This window comes from Brassica napus, chromosome A9 (genome assembly GCF_020379485.1).
Source record: "Brassica napus cultivar Da-Ae chromosome A9, Da-Ae, whole genome shotgun sequence".
Lineage (NCBI taxonomy): Eukaryota > Viridiplantae > Streptophyta > Magnoliopsida > Brassicales > Brassicaceae > Brassica > Brassica napus.
Genome location: NC_063442.1, coordinates 9,291,194 through 9,312,723, shown reverse-complemented (window position 1 = coordinate 9,312,723; position 21,530 = coordinate 9,291,194). Strand labels below are relative to the sequence as shown.

At 34.8% G+C, this 21,530-nt stretch overlaps 2 protein-coding genes and 1 pseudogene across 2 annotated transcripts; 1 reads left to right on the top strand and 2 right to left on the bottom strand.

Moving 5' to 3' along the window:
- Positions 1-4,139: 4,139 nt before the first annotated feature.
- LOC106364271 (protein cornichon homolog 3) lies at positions 4,140-5,380 on the top strand. The gene is made up of 4 exons (XM_013803887.3): positions 4,140-4,423; positions 4,584-4,765; positions 4,860-4,982; positions 5,065-5,380. The coding sequence occupies exons 1-4, from the start codon at positions 4,352-4,354 to the stop codon at positions 5,096-5,098; spliced, it is 411 nt and encodes a 136-aa protein (XP_013659341.1). The 5' UTR covers positions 4,140-4,351; the 3' UTR covers positions 5,099-5,380.
- Positions 5,381-6,696: 1,316 nt separating this feature from the next.
- On the bottom strand, positions 6,697-8,009 carry LOC106364270 (annotated as a pseudogene).
- Positions 8,010-11,882: 3,873 nt separating this feature from the next.
- LOC106366537 (probable aminotransferase ACS10) lies at positions 11,883-14,002 on the bottom strand. The gene is made up of 4 exons (XM_048739770.1): positions 13,259-14,002; positions 13,070-13,174; positions 12,828-12,988; positions 11,883-12,754 (listed from the first exon to the last, which is right to left on the bottom strand). Exons 1-4 carry the CDS (start codon positions 13,760-13,762, stop codon positions 11,893-11,895), a joined length of 1,632 nt encoding a protein of 543 aa, XP_048595727.1. The 5' UTR covers positions 13,763-14,002; the 3' UTR covers positions 11,883-11,892.
- Positions 14,003-21,530: the final 7,528 nt, after the last annotated feature.

Here is a 21,530-nt window from a genome sequence, read left to right as displayed (position 1 = left end):
TTGAAGTGTTGATTCTCCAGCACGTAAAGCCCTTCACGCCTTGGCCCCTTTGTTAGCACCTTCTGTGTTTGAAGATCCAGGATGTACACCTTTTTAGCATCAAAGAACACACCGCAAGGATAATCCTCACACAACTTAGAAACAGATAAGAGAGGTTTCTGAACTGAAGGACATACCAAAACATCAGTGAGAGGTATACTACATGTGCTAACAGAGAGATTTGTGGAGCCAACATGAGTGATAGGGAGATAGTTACCATCAGCTACCATGATGGATTCATTACCGTTGTAAGTTGTGGTGTTTTGAAGTCCAGAGGCGTTGGAGGTGATGTGAGCAGAAGCCCCTGAATCAGGATACCATTCATTACCAGAGTTATCTGAGAGTTGAAGAGCAGCGAGAGCAGCGTGAGGAGGATCGTTATGCTGATAGTTGTGATCAAACCGGTTGTAGCACTTCAAAGCTGAATGACCAATTCTTCCGCAGATCTGACAGGTTGGACGCTGATTTGATGACCCAGAGGACCCGTTTTGTTGATGAAAGCCTCTTCCTCTAGAAGAGTAGCCACCACGTCCTCTGTTAGAGCCAGATCTGGAGTATGAACCTCTGCCTCTATAGTACTGACCAGACGTCTGATAGACTTGCTGTTGTGACTCAGAATGAGTTTGAAACGCCATGGTAGGAGTCACAGAGGGGTTTTCATACGTTTGAAGTCTCGCATCAAACCCTTGTATTTCAAAGACAACATCTTGAAAGGTGAGAGTTGGTAAGCGAAACATGGAGCTCTGAATCACAGTTATGATAGCATCATATTCTCTGCCTAGACCATTTATAAAACCACAGATCTTCATCGAATCATCCACTGGTTTCCCAATAGAACTGAGTTGATCACAGATCGAGGTGTATTCACGTAGATACATAGAAAATGACTTGCCTTGTTTAGTGAGAAGCTGAAGCTTGCGTTTGAGCTCGAACTCACGACCAATAGAGTTGCGGTTGTAAGTGTTGGCGAGTGCAGTCCAGACATCAAAGGCTGTAGTCAGAGAGCAGACAGTTCCGAGAGCTTCTTCGGTTAGGGTTCCAAAGATCCAAGATTTCACCAGTTGGTCCGTACAATACCAAGCTTCATGAGTTGGGTTCGGAACAAGTTGGACTGCATCATCGACCCGCTGCTGCACCGTTGTAGGTGGAGCTGTGTACCGTCCGTTGATAAAACCTAAGAGCTTTTGACTGCTCAAGAGAGACTCCACTTGAGTCTTCCACAAGAGATAGTTAACATCGTTAAGCTTCAAGGTTACAGAACTTGTGACATGAACTTTTGAGGGAAACGGATAAGTTTCTGGATAGGCCGCCATCGATTCACCTGTTAAGATATGATAGCTCTGATACCATAATAAGAACTGAAAGAAGAGGCAAGTTGTTCAGAAATGTTCTTTGTATTTACTTGCTTGTCTTGTTACAATGTCATAGTTCTCATACTTATAGTAGATCCTCACTAATCGTGATGCCCTAGCTAACTACTCTCTCATTGGCTCTTTATACATAGGGATTGGAATCTATTGTAAAGCAGAGGAGGTGCCAGCTCTCCAGCTCTGTCCTTTTGTGTTATTTGCAAGGCACTCCTTCTGCAGTTACTGTTTGACATCTTGGACACCACGTGAGCTTCAGACATGGGCCTTTTCTCTTCTCTTTTGGGTTTATGACTCTCTCGGCCCATGTTCTGTTGTTCACTGCTAATAAGTGATGACTGAAAAATCCGTGTGTCCCAACAATAGTTGCAAAAGCCACATACTCTCTGGATAGGCAAGAACTCATCTACAATTTCAGTTGCATCTATATTTGGCGTTTTGGCATGGAAGAAAAACGGATTCAAGAACAGTCTCCATTCTCGGTGATAGACCTTCAAAGCCGGTTGTATTCAGCTTGCAATCTTCCTTCATCTGTAACCTTAAACCTTCATACCATTTTACACAATAATGCACTACATGATCACTAAACAATACAAAATCATATGTACCCTTAAACCTTCATACCATCTAAAAGTCTGATATGTCACCTGGACATGCACTCACGCAATTATAGTGCTGATTCTTATTGATAAAAATCCGTTTTAGCAATGTTGATTAGCACATTCAGTTTGTAGTAAAAGAATTTAAATCCTCATTTTGGATCGGTTTCAGTATATGTATTTTTGGATAGATTACATTAACAGATTTAAATCCTCATCCGTAACGGGCATGTATCCAAACAAGAGTTTTAAGAGATTTTAGGATTTTGTTAAAATCTCATGTTATTGAACCGATGATTTTAAAAACTCCTTTTAAATTCAGTGTTATTCAACATGAAATTTGAATAAAGTTATTGAAAATCACTTGAAATCCCTTGTTATTCAATTAACAATTTGTAAAACTTATATCAAATCCACTGTTATTCAACATTAAACAATATTTAAGAAAAAACTGTTGTGGTAAGGATTTTAGGAGATCTTAGATTCATTTTTAGTCAAAAACAGTTCATCTAGAATAACATCCCTAAGGCTGGTATTTGAAGAGACTTGTAAATAGATTAAAAGTAAAATAAAACATTCAGCAAAAAAAAGTGTCGTACATCGACCTAGAACTGAGATACGTCTAACGTCTTCTTGCCTCCGAAAGCAGAACGTGGGCGTTTGACTTTAGACGACTTCCGTCTCCAGAGGAAACTATCTTTGATTTGTTAGTAGAAACTATCATTGTCGAACTTAAAACACCACCTGATCGATATATGTCTCTGTGAGCACAAAACTGAAGAGCAAAACGTAAGTTATATCAGTGTGATGTTGCTTGAAGGAGCTCATTCTTTGATTCTTCCTTTCCCATAAGATTTTTGATCTAAGCTCCACAATCAGAAAGAGCCAAAGCGTGCATGCCACAATGAAACTGCTACATAAGGTGAGACTCTCACATCTCATACCAACTTCAAAAATATATAAAAGTAAGTTGATCACTGTTATGCATGAGCAAGGTTAATGATACAGCTGATTCATTCATCAACATTAAAAGCCATACCTTTGATGAATATACAAACTAAAGAACTAGAAACAGCAAACTCACAAAAAGCTGAACGGGTCAGTATCCATACAAAAGTCTTTCAGCTCTAACTCTTCACTCCAGTAGCTTCCATAACTCTTTCAAGCATCACCTCTTTAACTTTTAACTATCTGAGCTTTGGAAGCATTGAAATCAATCAACGTCTTGACTTAATACAAAAGACATCCATGTTCTCATAAGGATCTCCTCTAGTAAAGGTGAAATAAAAAGAGCCTTGAAGCATGGCGATTTCATCAGTCTCAGTGAAGAATCTCTGAAACATTTTCTCCAAAATTCTTCTTAACCTCTTCATCAGTTGTTGTTGTTGTTGCTGTTGTCGGCTTCTTCTTCTTCACGTGCTCAGTCGAAAACAATGATTGCATCAGTTCTTTCTCCGTTCAGCTTGTATCATGAAGGATCTTCACATGTCTTATTCAGAATATTGATGGCGAAACTCTGCAGTTCAGGGTGCTGGCTTACAATTGGCTCAGCAAGAGAGAAACGTGTTGCTATAACAAGTACAAGATTATAGGAAAAACAAACATTACTTTTGTCAGACCCAGTGATTGCATCCAAGTCTTCTAATATGCATAGACGTACAAGTTTAACTTCATATGCTCAAGTTCAATATATATATAATTTTTATGCCGTATGACGGTATGAGCAGTTTTCTTATAAAATTATAATCTTGGTTTCTCGTTTAGTTGTTTTAGTAGGATTTGATAGATAACCATGTATATGTGATCAATATCATCACCTAAACAACTCTAAAATTTATGGAGAATATCTACCAAATCACATATAGATTTCTATTTTTATTTTTTAAGATTTCATTAAAACCACTCATTAACTTTGAAATCACCTTAAAACTCACTAAAATTAAAACACTTTAAAATCTTCTAAACTTCTTAATTGAATACACCACCCGTACAGTTTGAACTTTTGGGTTAGGCTAGAATGCTTCAGATTCGTACCTTTAACCGGTACCGGTACAATCATTAACAATTGGTAATAAAAACCGGTACAAACCGGGAATAGATTCATTCGGACCATAGAAAAAGTCAGAAACACAGAAAGTGTCTCGTACTTTCTTCCACACCGGTTCCGATCAGAGAAACGAAACTCAGAGAGAGAGAGAGAGAGAGAGAGAGAGAGTTAGTAAACTTTCACCAGAAATTTATTTCTGTAACTCTGTTCATCGCATGATCGTAGAGATCCAGATGCTCTAAATAGAAGAAGAAGAAGAATAAACCAGAGGAGGTAATTGTTGTGCGTAGCGAGGAGGGATGGGAGATGTGTGGACATGGATTATTTCATTCTTAATCCTTATCACTCTTGTCGGATTCATCGTCTACCAGGTTCATCCCATTACCAAACTTTGGTTCTATCGAATCTTCTTCTTACCTTTTTAACTAGCTTCAAGTGGTTGTTTAATTAATTAAGCTCTATTTAGGTTGAATAATAATGGTTTTGATCTTGATCATAGGTCTCTTGACTAATCGTATGTTTGGGTTGCAGCTTATATGCTTAGCTGATCTGGAGTTTGATTACATCAACCCTTACGACTCTGCATCACGAATAAACTTTGTGGTATTACCAGAGTTCCTTCTTCAAGGCTTCCTATGTTTCTTCTACCTCGTTACTGGTCACTGGTTCATGTCACTACTTGGCGTCCCTTACCTCTACTACAACTTCCAACTGTGAGTCTCTCTCTCTTGACTTTTTTTTTGGAGCAAGTTCATTGTCCAAAGCTGATTCTGATGTGAAAGAGTGTGTATTTGTTTTATATGTTAGTTACTCGAAAAGACAGCATTTGGTAGACGTGACAGAGATCTTCAACTTGCTGGATTGGGAAAAGAAGAAACGGCTCTTCAAACTTGCTTACATGATCCTCACTCTCTTCCTCACCATTTTCTGGTAAATTAACCTCAAACTCCTGAAAAAAAATCAGATTAAAAACAGACAGATTTGACTTATGTTTTAAATTTTTTTTTTTAAGGTTAATCTATTCAACACTGGACGATGAGGACTGAAGGCAACACACAACCCCGGTGCGACATGAAAGGAACGGTTTATCATATATGTTTATTACTAAAGAGTATGTTGTTAGTGTAACCAGATTTTAGTATGTAGTGAACATTCTTCTGATCTTGCGGTGATGATCAAAGTTTAAGTGTTAACACTTCATTTGGAACCCTCTACCTTGTTCAGAGGTTTTGTTTTACTGTTTAGCTGCAAATTAATCTGAAGTTCCAAACGAAATTAACAAATTCTTAACTTGTATGAAATCAAAGATTTAGATATAATTTGATCTCTCTGCCTTTTGTTGGTTGGATACAAACCGCGCAATTGTTCGTTAAATTCCTGACTACTGTGGTAAAAGTATTAAGGATACAACCCGCGCACTGATCTCTCTTAATAGCATTTGCATAGTTAATCAAAGTTTTTCTATTAGGTCTATTCGACTTTGTCTAAAGATGTGTACTTCTATATAAAGCAATCCAAGTCCAAAGTTATCTAATTTGAAACTTAAACCAAGAGATCAAAGTTGGTATTGTCTGACTCAGTGATGCAAAAGAATGGTTTTGAAACTGTACATGGGAGATGATTACTTTTATAGGTATTATTACCCTTCCATGTATTTGAGAAACAAATGAATAAACATGGAGCTGGAAAAGATCCTTGTGACCTATACATCCATTGATTTCTCTGAAAACAAATTTGGAGGAAAGATTCCAGAATCTATAGGCCTTTTGAAGTTTCTTATTGTGCTCAATGATCTTTCACTGGTCATATTCCATCTTCTTGGGCTAAACTAGGCTCGAGTCACTAGATCTATCTCGAAACCAACTTTCTGGAAACATTCCACAGGAGCTCTCGTTCTTGGAAGACATTAACATGTCACATAACAAACTCACGGGCATGATACCGCAGTGCACACAACTTGGAGGACAGAATAAATCATCTTTTGAAGGAAATATCAGTCTTTGTGGTCTTCCTCTTCAAGAGAGTATCTTCAGGGACAAGGCACAATCAAACCTCCAAAGCAAGAACAAGTGTTGAACTGGAAAGCAGCGGCAATAGGCTATGGCCCTGGAGTCTTGTTTGGACTGGCGATTGGACAAGTACTTTTTTTCGTACAAACCAGTGTTGTTCTACAAGTTGTTTTGCCTTTAAAATTGCATTTGGTTTGTTGAAATAAGTGTAACGTTTTTTTTGTTACCGTTCCGACATTGATATGTATGTGTGTGTGATATCGATAACTTATTATCTCATGAAATGAAAGTCAGCCGTGGTTTTTATTTTTATTTTCCAGTTTCATTACTTATGTGTTGATCATTCATCCCTAATTATATAAAACTGGTACTCAAATTTTCGTTACAAAAACATAAAACAGAGGGGTTCTACTCTGTTCTTCTTCAAAGACTGTTTACTCGGTTATTTTATTTGCCTGGATCTGCTGGAGAAATTTGGAGTTTTGACCGATTTATTGATTAATTTTAAAACTCAGTTGGTTATCCTTACGCGCTCATGTTACATTGAGATAGATTTGTATATATTCGATCATCATTTGTGTCTACTAAACACTCGATTGGCGCAATTTAAGTGTTCAGAACTCAAAGAACCAGAGTCATGAAACCAAGATTGAATCACGTCACTGTCTAACAACCAAACTTAAGTACCACACCACAACAATTTCTTCATAACAGGGAGAAAGTAAAACAAGATTAATGAAAACATCAAACAAACAGTTTCTCTGCTCTCCATCCATTGTAAACTCTTGCAATGTAATCTTCAATCCTATTCGTCAAGGTATCATCATCATCATCACCCTGCTCACGATCATCATCATCATGGTTTTCAATACCATCATCACTATCATCTTCATTCCACTGGCTATAATCTTCATCATCATTCCATATATCGCCTTCATAATCAAATTCATGAAAACCACCATAATAGCTAAAAAGATCAACATCATTACCATAGTAATAGTTTGTGAGAGAACAACAATCTTTGTTCTTGTCTATGGTGTAATTATCAAGCGTAGTACTGTCTTCTTCAAACGTGCACAGAATATTAAAATCTTGGGCTTCTTTATTAACAAAGCGATTACTATGGATGATAAACAAGAAAAGGATCTAACTGAGGAAGAAGAAAATAAGGAGAGGGTTTGGTGGACTTGGAGGATTATCGAAATATCTCAAGAAGAAAAAAAGCATTAGTGCTGAAAGAGTTGTTCTCCAGATGATCTCCATGCCATTGGTTATAATGTTGAACATCTTATTCAGAGTCCTATCTATATCAATAAAAGATGAGTAACTTTCCAGGAAAAACAGAATAACTTTCCATGAATTCTGCTGGGACAAATGAGTGGAAAAGTCTGTTGTGTGAAGTCATTGTAAAACTTCCAAGCACAATATTATAATATTCTAAGTATATGTTATTATAGAGCACTTATGACTGTTTCTTGATGCACAAGTTATAGCAATGTGTGTAGATTCTTGAGAGGGAAGTTTAAGATTCTTGGAGTAAAAAATTTGAGTTGGAAGCTATGATCGTGACAATGGACAAGTCTGCTCATTTATCCCTCTTTTAAATATAACATTTTAAGTTAGTTTTGTAAGAAAAACTAATTAAAGAGTCATCCGTTCCTATCCATACAATTTGCCAAGTCAGATTGTATTTGATTTTTCTTTGAAATGAAAATGAATTGTTCAAAGTAGTTTAAGAAGTGAGTGTTGCTTGAAGAAAAATAATGTCAACGTTTAATTTAAGAAGATAATTTCTTTCATAGTAGTACTATATCAATAAGTAGAAGCAAAAGAAATAGAAATAAACAATTCGTGAGACAGTTAAAATGATATTCAAGTTATAATCCAATTTTTTTTATGATTATCATCCTACTATATAAAAGGGACTAAATTCAAGGCTTTTGGGACTATCCACCTCAGCCAAAATATTCTCATCAATAAAGAATTAGAAATATATGTCATTTAGAAGATAATTAACTAACATATGACTTTTAATATTTCTAGAAATTTCATATTTGTAACTGTTAATTTATTAATAGAATCATATATCTACATTGAATTATGTTCTATTTTTAATCATTAGATTTCAAGGGTAAATAAAATATTAATTTATAATATATATATAGTTTATAACTTTATATTGTAGTTATAAATAAAGAGAAATAACCAGGGAGGATGAAAAATCTCATATAAAATTATATAATTAAAATGGTAAAATGGTGAGTATGATGAGGTGAATCTAAGAAAATTTGTTGTACAAATTATGATGTTTTCTTCGTCCACTAAAATGATTTAAAATAAAATATATATTCACATAAATAAGTCAATATTTGTTTTTTTTTTGGTAAGATGTTAAGATTATCATTTTCTGAAAGGTTACACTGTTGTTTTTAAACAACCTATTACAACAAGGAAACAAAAACAACCACCAACAACTCAAGGTAAAAAATCCTTAAAGAGGTTTTATACAAAAAATATAAAAAAGAAGTAGAGAAGAGGAGAAAGAAGAACTTGCCGGGTAAGAGAGGAGACGGTCACGCATTATACGGTCGAGAGAGGCAAGGATGACTGATGAAGGTGAAGAGACAACTGTGAACACACGAGCATTACGCTCTTTCCACAGCAGGTAGATAGATGACTGAAAGTAGAGCTTGATAACTGAAGTAGCATGTGCATCTGCGTTGACGCGAGGTTGATTGATCCAGGCTGCAACATACTGTAGATCAGCCGGAGGAGAAATCCAAACTTCAGCAGCAAAAGACTCCCATATCAAACGAGATAAAGAGCACTCAAAGAAGAGATGATGGTGAGTCTCTATTTCCAGATTACAAAGGACGCACGTTCCTGAGACATTTAACCCCCAACGCCTCAAGCGATCCTTGGTTGGCAGTCTTCTCCGCAAAGCCAGTCATGATATAAACACATTACGTGGAATATGTTCCTTGAACCAAATAGTTTTATGCCAATATTTGTTGTTGATAGTGTTTATATTCTTTTCTGACATTAGTATCCATATTTTTTAGTAAACTGATCCAAAGAGATTAGTTTGTGGAGCTAACCAAACGAGGATTATAGTGTTTACTTTGGAAAAAGTAATAGGTTGAATGATAAATGGCGTGCATGCTTTTTCACATGGAAATCTGCACATATATTAAAATTGTAAGATTTGAATCATAGAGAAAATATAGTGCATATGACTGAAGTTGGTCCATTCCGAAACTAAAGATGGCTAAAATTCTTCTTTGTCAAAATGCATAGATGTGAATCTTATATGAATAGAGTTCTCCATTGCTTATAGCAGTGTAATAAACTCCGTGTGTAAAGGATAAAAAATGTTATATAAGTGAAAACAAAAATTATGATTTTTTTCTTGTGCCTATAGGCATTTCGTAATTTGAAGAAGAAAGAACATATTGTGTCAAAATCTTTGGCTCAGTCAAATTTTATCCAGTTGTTTATAAAACTGTTGTTATCTGATTCATGTAATTTTTCAGTGTTGATTTAAAAGCCCAAAAGACCAATCTATACTGACTTTTTGATAAATTTTTTTCTGTGATTTGAATTTAAAAATAGATAAAACTTTCGATAAGTTATGTAAACTCAGAACAAGTATTTAGCTTTAGAAAGCATTTACATGTTTCAAACTTATAATATATACATATATAATGTTTAAAATTATGCATATAAAATCAGTGTAAAATGTGCTTGAATATGTTTCTCTTCTTTAATGTGTTAATTGTACTATATATAACATTATTTTAAAATTTCAAAAAGTTTATGTCACATACAAAAAACCATCAATAAAAATATAATTACAACAAAAAAAATGAAAAATTATAAACATATAAATTTAAATTAAGAAAAACTAACATTGGAAAAACAAGAAGTTAATGTAAAAGAAAAAAACCGACAAATAATATTATAAATAATATAAATTTATAAGACACAATCCGCGCGAAGCGCGGAAAAAATCTCTAGTCCATATAAAAGAAAACAATAAATGTACAACAATAAACTTACATATTATATATTTAGTAGATAAACAATTTTTGAAGTTTGCACACAAAACAATTCCCAGTCTTTGTAGCATATCTGAAAGCATTTTTGATATAATATATATATATAAATGTGTGTGTGAGAGTTCTAAATTAAACATTCTAGATAAAGAGTTCTAAACATAGCAAAACAAATGTAGAAAAATGATACATCAGTACACCACTATGGATGTAAACTAACACATATATATTTGCGTATGGATGACTAAAGACTTTTTTTTCTATAAAAATTCCAGATTTGTTTTTGGAATAATCAAATCTCAAGGAAGATCATTTTGTATTAATCCAAAAACACCACGGTTCATACTAAATTGAGAACGATTGTTACTCTCTTTTTAATATTCTAATATGAGTCACTGAGACTAGACAACTCTTTTATATATCTCTATTGATAATAACAAAGTCAAAGAGATTATCGTTACATAGAATTTCATGATATCTTTTTCGAAGTAACCATAGTTTGTAGCAAAAATTCCATCACCATCAGACGAAGAACCATCAATGATTGAAGCCAGTAAGACATGTCGCCATCATCGATAGTAGATTTGCCAATTACCTTTTCTAAACGGTTTAATTGAACCGAAATTTTTATATTACCAAATCCATTGGAAGAAACATACAAAAACCAATAATTTTTTTGTCAGATTTAAAATAAATTGGCAATCAAATAAACTAAGTGACCGGAAATAAAGTAAATCAAAGAAAAAAACAAAAAATGAATCAAATAAGCCGATATCAGAATTATAAAAGCTTCCGCCATCGGCTTGAACCTATAAAAAAAAACTCTTTCTTTCTCTCTTGACGGCTAGGAATTTGGTGATTGATTTTGGTTGTGAAGATTCTTGAGCTGATCAGAAATGGAATGAGATCATGAGAAATTGTACAGAGTTTTACGTTCATTAATTCTATTGTGATTTGGGATGTTCGGGTTTAGCTGTTATTGTATTCTTTTCCCAAGGAATAATAAAAATATTGATTCTTTTGTCTAGGTTGGCCACATTTATCGGCAGCCGAAGAACTATACCATACCGAACTGAAAAACCAAAATAAAATCGAATTTCATATATCTGAATGGGTTTTATATTTCTGAAATAGAGAAATCAAAATAGAACCGAAACCAAGCCGAAAACCAAATGCATACCCGGATTTTTAAATATAGAGTAGAGTGTATACCTAAAATATAAATTATACTTAGTTTCTCAGCCAAATATCTTTAAAATATAAATTATATACAAAATTACCTGATAAACCAAAATATTTTTTTAATCTAAAATAAATTATCTAAATTATTTGGTATTTTTATCTAAACAATTATTGAACCTGAAACCTCGAATTATCTTAAATTTTTACCAAAATTATCCACATAACTGGGACTGAACTAGAACTAAAAAGCACCTAAAACTTTCCGTATATCAACCAAGCAAAAACCAAATAAAAGTTTGTAAATATCCAAACAGTTTATAAATTTCATTTTTTTGGGTCAACTAACAGTTTATAGATTTCTAGAATCGGGAAAAACTTCGAAAAAGCTGAGATACCCAAACAAAACCGAATGACGATGCCTACTTTTGTTGATTTTGATACCAAAATTGGTAAAGGTTGCAATAACCGAACCATCTCTTACCTTAAACTGATCCTGAATTGCCTTCAATTGCACAATTTACATGCTTACATTTTTCGGTTTAGTCAATATCAATCCAAATTCGGGTTCAGAACAGATCATCAAATACCAAAAAATCAATTTTGAGATTTACAAGTTTCACAAACTTTCCTAATGCGGTTCATAACTACAGGCACATCTCTCTCTGACAAATTACTGAAACAAAGCCTAAACCATCCCGGTTCAATGCAATGACAACAAGATCCTGGTATTACATTGATCTTCCCAATGTTCAAGAGCTTGTTCCACAGCTCAATCTCACCTTTCTCGCTGTAAGACGACATAAACCCTCTCATATCCACCCAACAGAAGAACCCACCACTGCTTCTCGTGCACTCAATCCCCAACTCTTTCAACGCCTTGACAAGCTCTGCGTAGACCCTCATCAACCTCTCCCTGTTGGTCTTCACAAACCTCTGAACAAACTTGGGACTAGAGATTGCTGATATGAGCAAATGCTGTGTAGGAGAAGAGACTGGAGATAGCGTTGTGAGCTTCCTTGAAGCGGATAGAACACTCTCGTTGAATGAGTAGATAGCTGCGGTTCTAAGGCCAGGGAAGGACAAGTCTTTCGAGAGGTCGTAGATGATATGAACTCTCTCTCTGTCCACATTCTCCTCCGTGTCAACTACTTCAGCCATGCTAACAAACTCTCCTCCTTCATCGTGGACAGAACCAGCGAAGACTTCGTTTGAGATGATGTGAATGTTCCTCTCGCGGGCAAAGTCCAGAAGCGCGTAGAGATTCTCTCTGCTCAAGAGAGTCCCCGTGGGGTTCCAAGGGTTTGAGATTATGACGCCGCGGATTCTAACACCTCGTTTCTTGGCTTGGTAGAACGCTCGATCGAGCACAAGCATTGATATGTTGAAGTTATCAGCGCTTCTACAAGGCACGTGTATGAGATCCACTCCCGTTCGCCATTTAACATCCCTATCGTATCTGTAAACAACAGAACATCCCCCTTCAGCATTGTCTGGTCAAACAGTAGAGAGTTTAAGAACTAAAACCTTACCCTGGTGAACATGGTGTTGGAACAAGGAAGGCGTTTCCGGAATCAGCTAAGCAGAAGGAGAGAATCTCTATCGCAGACGCTGCACCAGAAGTTAACACTAGCTGCGTTGGATCGAAAGAAACAGAGTTCTTGGTTGCTTCAGACATGAATCCTGCCACAGCCTGTTCATAATCCAGACAAGAACACATGAACACATCTTCTTGCAAGTATTAAGAAAAAAAAGGGTTAAGAGGGTAAAAAACCGTTTTGAGTTCAATAAGTCCATGACAAGGCTCGTAAGAAGCAATGCCACTCATACACAACCCATCCGAGATTGCTTCTCCTGGATCCTCTGAAACCCAATCCATCTGTTACAAAGAGAGAGACAGTCAAGTCAAGAAGATCACAAAAAGGTGCAAACTTTATTGAAGGGTTTGGTGTAAAGTTTAAACCTTTGTGTTGTGAGCTGAACCTAGTTCGATAACTCCGTCCGGGTTACCCGACTCATCATACGGATCCTCCTCGACCCGTTTCTGACCCACGTGGTACGGCGAGTCTCCTCCCTTGATTACACAACCAGCTCGACCCGAGACCGAGACAGCTCCACCGGAGAGTCTCGGCGAGAGGAGAATCCGAGAGAGGGAACGAGGCAAACTCGCAAGCTCCGTGAGGTTCCCAACGGACTGCGACCGGGTCGGATCCGGAGAACCCGAACTAGGATCCGAATCTGGACTCGGTTCGCCGGAGTCGGGTTCGTTTTTGCGGTTTCGTTTGAGGTAAAACTGGAGGAAGTAGAAGAAAGCACACGGAATCACGGAGCCTAAGAACAACCCGCCACGGCCTTGAACCACGCCTTGTAACGGAACGATAACCCTCATCGCGGTGGTTCCGCCGCCACCGCCGCCGGAATTCTCGGAATCGGATTTGGAGCTCCGGTTGGGTTCGGTACGGGTCATTGTGGGAGTGAGGTCAGCATGATGGGTAGGTGTTTTTAGTGTTGAAATCGAAGTCGGATGGGTTTTTCGGGTCGGGTTAACGGGTTATGGAGTCCGACGGCGAAGAGATTTGAGAGAAACAGAATATTCTTCAGATTTAGGTAAAAAACGAAAAATGGATTTTTTTTTTTTTTTTTGGGAATCTATGTGGAGCGGAGAATGCTCTCGTTCGTTCCTTAGTTAAAGGGTTAGGCTTTGGCTTCTTTGGGTCGCTGAGAATTTTGGAGGGAGAGATAAGTGTCCGTAAATTACTATTGTACCCTTGCTTCTTCTTTTGTTTATTTTTTTTATCAACTGGTGTCCCTACAATTTTGGATTATCGGAGGCTATTGTATTAGATTTTCAGTTGACACCAGTTTAAACGACATAGTTTAAAGGGTGATATGGTAAAACCAGTCAAGTCTTCAGATGAAAAGGAAGGATTGGTCAGATTTTTCAAAAGTAATATGATTACTAAATTAAGAAAACTATTTTTGTTAAATTGTTTATATCTTCAACATCGTAGACCAATCCAACATAATAATAACAATATGGAAGTAACTATTTATTCAATGTGCGGTCCAAATGTCTGTTTTGAATTTTCTGAGAACTATCGTCTCTTTTCTATTATTCTTCTTCTGGGGATATGTAATTGGATTTATATGTAAAAGTGTAAATATACTGTAAGATTCAGATGTGCGGTCCAAATGGACATTTTTGATTGAACATTGGAGTTAATGAGTGAAGCATTGAATAGAGTAAATCTGAATCTACAATTATTTGCGTGTACTATCTTTCCATTGCATTAAAATGGCTTACATGTGAGCTGTTAATTTGAAATTTTCCAAAGGTACCAAACAATCCAAGGCCAAACTCTCATAAGAGCTACGAATATTGGGAATTTACAAAGATGGAAGATGGAAAAAAAAAACAATAGCCGGGCAATGGAAGGAAGAGGCTAATAACATGTCTTGGCATCAAGCATTCAAATAACAAATGATTGATTGATTCTCCAAACAATCCACGCGTTTGACATTTGTCATCCATTTCACCCCATGTTTCTGATTAAATCAACGACCAGAATGGCTCCACTTAAGGCTTTCCACATAAAAGTTTGCTTAGAAGCAAGCAGTTTACACATCTCAAACATATTATTTCAACGCATTTACTGAAGACAGTATGTAACCTTGTACACTTCGTTCTTGTTTTGATGACTAGCCAACCAATTACATGACTTGATCGAATACCGGTTAACCGCCGGCTCCAAAAGGTATCTCTAGACACCACCGGTTAATTCGCCAAAATAATGGTTACATCTCCCATTACAAAGACTTCCTCTAATGCTTGAATATTACATCTCCTCATTGGTACATCAATCAGTTGATTGGCCATCAGATATGCATCAAAACTTTGAGTTTTAATCCATGGCGATTTGCAAATATCATCTGTCTATCAAAACCTAAATAAATCTACCAATACTGTGCATGTTAATTTCTTCCTTCAATGCCTTGTATATATGCCTTGTATAAGCTCTCAATACTAATAACTGGTAATACTTTCTACAAATATATTTGTAAGTTCAAGTTTCCAAGAATTTAATAAAAGTAGCAAGATAATAAAGTTATTTCTCTTTTCGGAAAAAGTAAATGAATTTTTAATATTAGAATCAAAATTTAAAATTTGTATAGATCCCAGCTGGCAAATAGATAGTATTCTTTCGTATCATTTCTTATATGGTCGATAACGTAGATGGGACATTAAAATAGTGTCCTTATATTTCTCTCCAAATTGCATAAGCCACAAATTTTGCAGGAGCTATAAGGGCTATCCTTTGTATACACATTTGATTCGAAAAGAACAAAAATATATTTGCTATCTTATAAAAAAGTAATGCGAGACACAAGTTGATAAGTAGAACAAAATGGATTTGGCTTGGTGTGTGTTTCCGCCTCAAGTGGAGAAAGGCTAAGGTTTTGGTCGTTATATAACATGAATCTTCATCATGTGGGGCTCCTCACTTGTTCTAATTGGGTTTAAAATAATCACGGCCACATGATTATTACATCTAAGTACTAATCCCTATCATATGTTAAGTTTAAGAAACTCAAAAAAAAAAAAAGTCTAAGAAACTCAAGATTGCGAGATACCAAATCATATAACTTTTCAAGAAACCTAGAGGTGTTATAAATTAGTGTATTTTTGTATTGTATCCGTGAACCATGTGGGTAAACCACTAAACCGTAAACCTAGAGATGTATACACACGCATATTCGCTCATTCACATAGAAACTAACAAGCATTGGTATTTGGGTCTCTAGGTCAGGTTCGATCGGTTTTTTATTGGGACTTCGGTTTCAGGCCAGTTCGTATCAATTTTGGGTTGTTTGAATGATTGAATCTCAGTTTTTGAACCGTTGATATTTAAATAAATTTTATTTGGTTCGGTTCAAATGTTTTTTTTTGGAACAATTCGGTTCAAATGTTTAAAACCAGAGATATACCTTAAACTTGAAAATATCTTCGAACATCAAAATTAATCAGAAAATCCAAAAAAGCAAACAAAAAAAATCACCTAAACACCCGAGTATATACCCAAAAATCTGGAAAACTAAAAAATATTTATCTATACTCTTAGCACCAACCTGAGATGTTAATCATAATTCACAACTATCGAAACAGATAAAAATAAAGCTTATAATAGAGTTATTTGAGATTTTATCAAAGTCTCATGCTAAAAATTATTTCACAGAGAAATGGGTAGACTTTAATTCTGATGAGTTGTGTCACCTTAGTGTCCTATCAATACAAGGGTTTGAATCGAACCCTGGGTTCCATACAAGAAGGACCATCCACTGAGAACCTCAACCCACGTGTGGGAGCTAAAACCTATAGTCAGAATTTAAATATGAATAGATTAATGTTTAGAGAAACGATGAAAAAATATTCATGAGTAGATTTCTTAGATAGTTTGTTCGAACTAGACTAATATTATTGACAACGAATATGATGAGTACAAAGAACAAATCATAAGATAACACAGCTTGAAAAAGTATTCTAGATCTAAGGCGAGTGAATTAAGAAGTGTATATGATAATGATCTTGGCCTTGGCCTTGCATTTTATACTTCTAAGCTCGCTCCAACTACTTTACGCATCTAGGATGTACATGCCGTGCTTTGCTCCAGAGATTTTAGTCTATTGATTAATTGATTGACCGTGAGGTGACCGGATCTTGGTTGTTATCCGTATACTCGGATCTCACTATCTCTGGCTGTGCCCTTTGGGTCGGAATAGATGGGTTTCAACGATTGATCATGTCATCAGTACCAAATTCAGTCCGTTTTCACTGGATTTTTACTGGACCAGATTTATGTGATAAATCATGCTCCAACAGTTGCTTGTCCATTAAGTGACCCATGGTTATCTTTAATGGGCGGAGACACCAGAAATGTGCGATTTTTGCATGCTCCAATCTCGTCTGACGGAGAAGCAATGTTGTCTCTAAAGATAGAGGGCGAAGAAGCTAAGCCGTCGAAACGTCACTTCCCGTGAGAATCTTTTCAAATGACTCGATACTTTCACAATCACAACAATATTATTCCTCAGTTTCATTTTAATTGTTGTTTTAGATTTGTGCACACAGTTAAGAAAATGTTTAATTTTTTATATTTTGTAAAGGTAGGTTTGTGTAGATGTAATAAATAATATTTTTTGAATTGGATTTTTTTTTTCTCTCAGTTGTGGATAGAAGAAAGTTTAGTGTTCGATTGCCATGGTATAGCGAATCTCACTTACTCTGATTTTATTGTTACTCATTCCTCGGGAAGGATGATTTATCTCTTAAAAATGACATGACTATAAATGCTACATTTTGATCACTGAATTTTCTCGTCGAGTCTTTTTCACGAAAATTATGATTAATACTCCTAATTAAAGAAGTATTCAATGTTGTTTCCTTTTTGTTTATGTTCTTAAGGTAGTCTGTCTTTGAGTTTGTGATATATAAATCTATGTTTCTTCTTTCCTTATTCTGTGAGAGAATGTCGTTCGAGAAGAAGAAAAACTTGTTTGATCCTCACCCAGTGTCGCTCCGAGAGGAACTTGGTTTATTTTGTCAGAGATACAAATTCTCGTCGGAGATAAAGTTGCTTCTGCAAAAAAAAATACAGATTTTTCAGAGACAATTAAATTGGGGGTTCTGTTGTGTCCACATGACGTATTTTGACGCTCGCAGGCTATTTTTTGTCAATCCCCAGGTTTATTCTGGAAGTCTTGGATCGGTCAGAGTTTGCTTTCCTTCAGATATCACCAAGTTTTGCTCGAACAGTTGGACTCGCCAGTTGGACTCGCCCGTAAGAGTGAGGGAGGAGCGAATCCCTCTAAATGTTGGAGACCTCTTGTCGATTTTTGAAATATAAAAATATTTCTTCAGTGGGATGCAAAAACGAGGCTCTTCTCACAAGTACTTCTACTTCAAAGTGACCAGCACCTCAGTAGGGAGATTTGACCTTAGTTTCATCCTTTCCGACGGAACGATATTCATCAGTAGTATTGCGACCCCTTTTGACTAAATCATAATAATTGGTTAATATTTTGCTTTCAATTTTTGTAAGAAATTTTAAATATATTTTATAATTTATATGTATGAAAATTAATTAGAAGATTCTAGTAAATAATTTAAAAATTGATCTTAATTCGACATTTGATATGAACTATAAAAATCCATATGGATTTAGTCATTTATTTTGAAAGTATATTGAATTTCAACAATTCATCTTTATAACAAATATTTTTGTTATAGTTTGGCAAAAATCTGATAATTATTGTTAGCATCATTTTTGTTTGATTGTTCATTTTATTTTGAAATACATTAGATAAAATTAGATAATGTGATATATGTTGTTTTGAACTGAAATAAAAAGAGAAAAATATGTGCTCGAGAAGTTCTCCCAATTCCTTGGCAGCACCATTGACTTGCCGCTTGCGCTTAGATTAGTTAGTTCATTGGTATCCTAATGACACCACAAATAGAATTCAGGTAAATGGCAGATGCAGTCATTGATTCTTTCAAGAATTTACTATTACTAAGTTTGGTACTTTTCAGTGATTTTCGCCTTATTTATTTGAAGAACTCGGATCTAGGCCTATAATATATTCTTAAAATATTAAAATATAATTATATTTATATATATATTATATATAATTTTTATATTAAATAAATAAAATTTTGGTTTTATTAAGTTTCAATAATCTTTCAGTTTTTCTTACAAAAATAATTTGAATAGTAAATAAATTGTTAATTTGTTAGTTTAAAAAAAAAATCAAGATCCAGATATCCATAGGTATTCGGATTTTAGTCAGGATATCTTAATTCTGGATATTCGGATAGCAATTTTATGGATTCGACTGATCCGACCCCGAATACTTAATTTGTCCCACCCCTACCTGACGGTCAATAAAAAAACGTTTTTTTCAAATAATGATATCAAGATTATAAGATACTAGTGTTTGCGCCCGTACTACGTACGAGTAAAGATTTCATTAATTTTAACATGTATTAACACTACAGTCTTTGATAAAAAAAACACTACAGTCTACAGTTTTTGGTTGATTTATTACCCTAATCATTTTAAAATAGTATGCATTGAAGAAAATAAATAATTCCGGATCATGCTAATCAATGCATTGCAATGTTTGTAAACGACAAATATATATACCTGAGTCCTAATAGAATTGTAATAACATTCTCTCCATCCTGTTTGGACGGGCAAAGTCATTAATAATATTATTTTCGAATTCATTATTACTTTTTTAAGAATAAATCATTTAATTGGTTGCAAGGTTTGTGTAGCTTTGTTTTTCTTATTTTCTTTTGAGCTCTTGTATGTTATTTTACAACAATTTAGAACATTGAAAACCTATGAATCGAGATATTTAAAAACTGAAATGGAAATATAATTTTATTTAAAATAAATAATAATAAAATATAATTTGATTTAAGTACATGTAACTGCAGAAACTCTCTAAATCACGTAATTCCAGAAATACACTCAAACTCAAAATTTTATTTTCTAGTTTGGGCTGCAAATTTATCTCACAATTCTATACTTATACATAATTTTAAAACACGTTAATTTTGTAAATAAACCAATAAACATATACTTGTGATTCAAATGGCATTTCAACAACCAAAAAAAGTAGTTCATCAACAGAAATCACAAAAGGAATGATACCGTAGGTGTTATATCGTAACTTTTATGTTACTTTTCTTTTCAAAACAAAATTTTAATCTCATGGAAACCATGCAAAATATGATACTTCTTGATAATAAAAAGGTTAATAGATGACGAAAAAAGGTTAATAAAGGAGTCTGATAAGTTTACCTGTAATTCCATTTCTGTTCAATAGAGTGAGTTTTTTTTTGCTTTTCCACATCTTTTAAAACCTGCATCAATTAGTCATTAGTATTAATTAGTAATGGGGTACAATTTTTTGAAGCATGGAAAAGGCTACTAAACAGAATATATATTTTTGAAGAGGAACGAAATAGAAAGTTGAAAAATTCAATATATTCATTTTTCCTCCTCTGTCTCAGACTTTTGGATTTGGAAAAAGGTAAAACTTTGAGTTTTTCGAAGAAGACTTTGAATGTGAGCGAATGAGACTTAGTATTAAAATAAATGTTGTAGTAGAAACAGAGAAAAGAGAGAAATCAACAGAGATGAAGCAAAGGAAAAAAATAACAATACAAATTAAAATTTTATCTGAGGAAGAAGCAATGCATGCCCACATCGGTAGTTAAGTATATAAAGGTAGATATACTGGTGAATGGTGATCGTGGAGGTTGGAAGGGGGAAGTGGAACTGTAAAATATGTGATTTTTCTCTTCCCCACAAAATGAATCTCATACCTTGATAATTTGGTGTTGGGAATCTTCTTTCCAGAATCACCATTTCTCCCCGACCAACCCAAACTTCCATGTCAATAAAATAGATGTTTGTGAATGAACTTATAAGGTCCAGCATTTTCTCTTGATCTCCTCTTGCTGCAGCACTCTAGTCCGAAAACTCCAAATCATCCTTCCTTGATGAAACTATTCCCTTATTCCTGTTTCGCCACCATATCGTTCCTTGTTCCTTAATCCTTTCAGAAAGTCTGATCGATTCCTCATAGCTACATTCACGAACCCAAATTTTGCTACCGCTGTCACCTCTTTCTGGATAGAAGAAGAGATTTCGGAGAGAATAAATGGAGAATTAGGAATTTACAAATCGTTAGTTAAATCTTGAAAAAATTAACTGTTTAAGGATTGAGAGATCATGGTGTAGTGTGAGAAATTTTAGGAATTTTATTTTTCATATAAAATAAATAAATAAAAATCAACAAAAGCTATTCTGTGCACAAGTAGTTTCATTTACATTTTTTATTTAAATTTTTGAAATAGGATAATGTGTCAAAATCTGATTGGCCATGCGACTTGCGATTTAGTATATAAGAGATTTTCTATTTTGAAATTTTCTATTTTTGTTATTTCCAAGTAAATAAACTACTATGAAAATTAACATGTGCGGGGCACGTATAAAATTTAGATAAAATTGGCTTAAGTTTTCCGAGTCCAGCACAATAAACTAACTTCCAGATCAACGTGTTCAGTGTCCAACAGAATACGAATCCATTTGGGCCTTGAAACCCAAAAGCTAAAACACCATAAAAGCTGTGTATCATTAATTAATCAAACTATATACTATAAG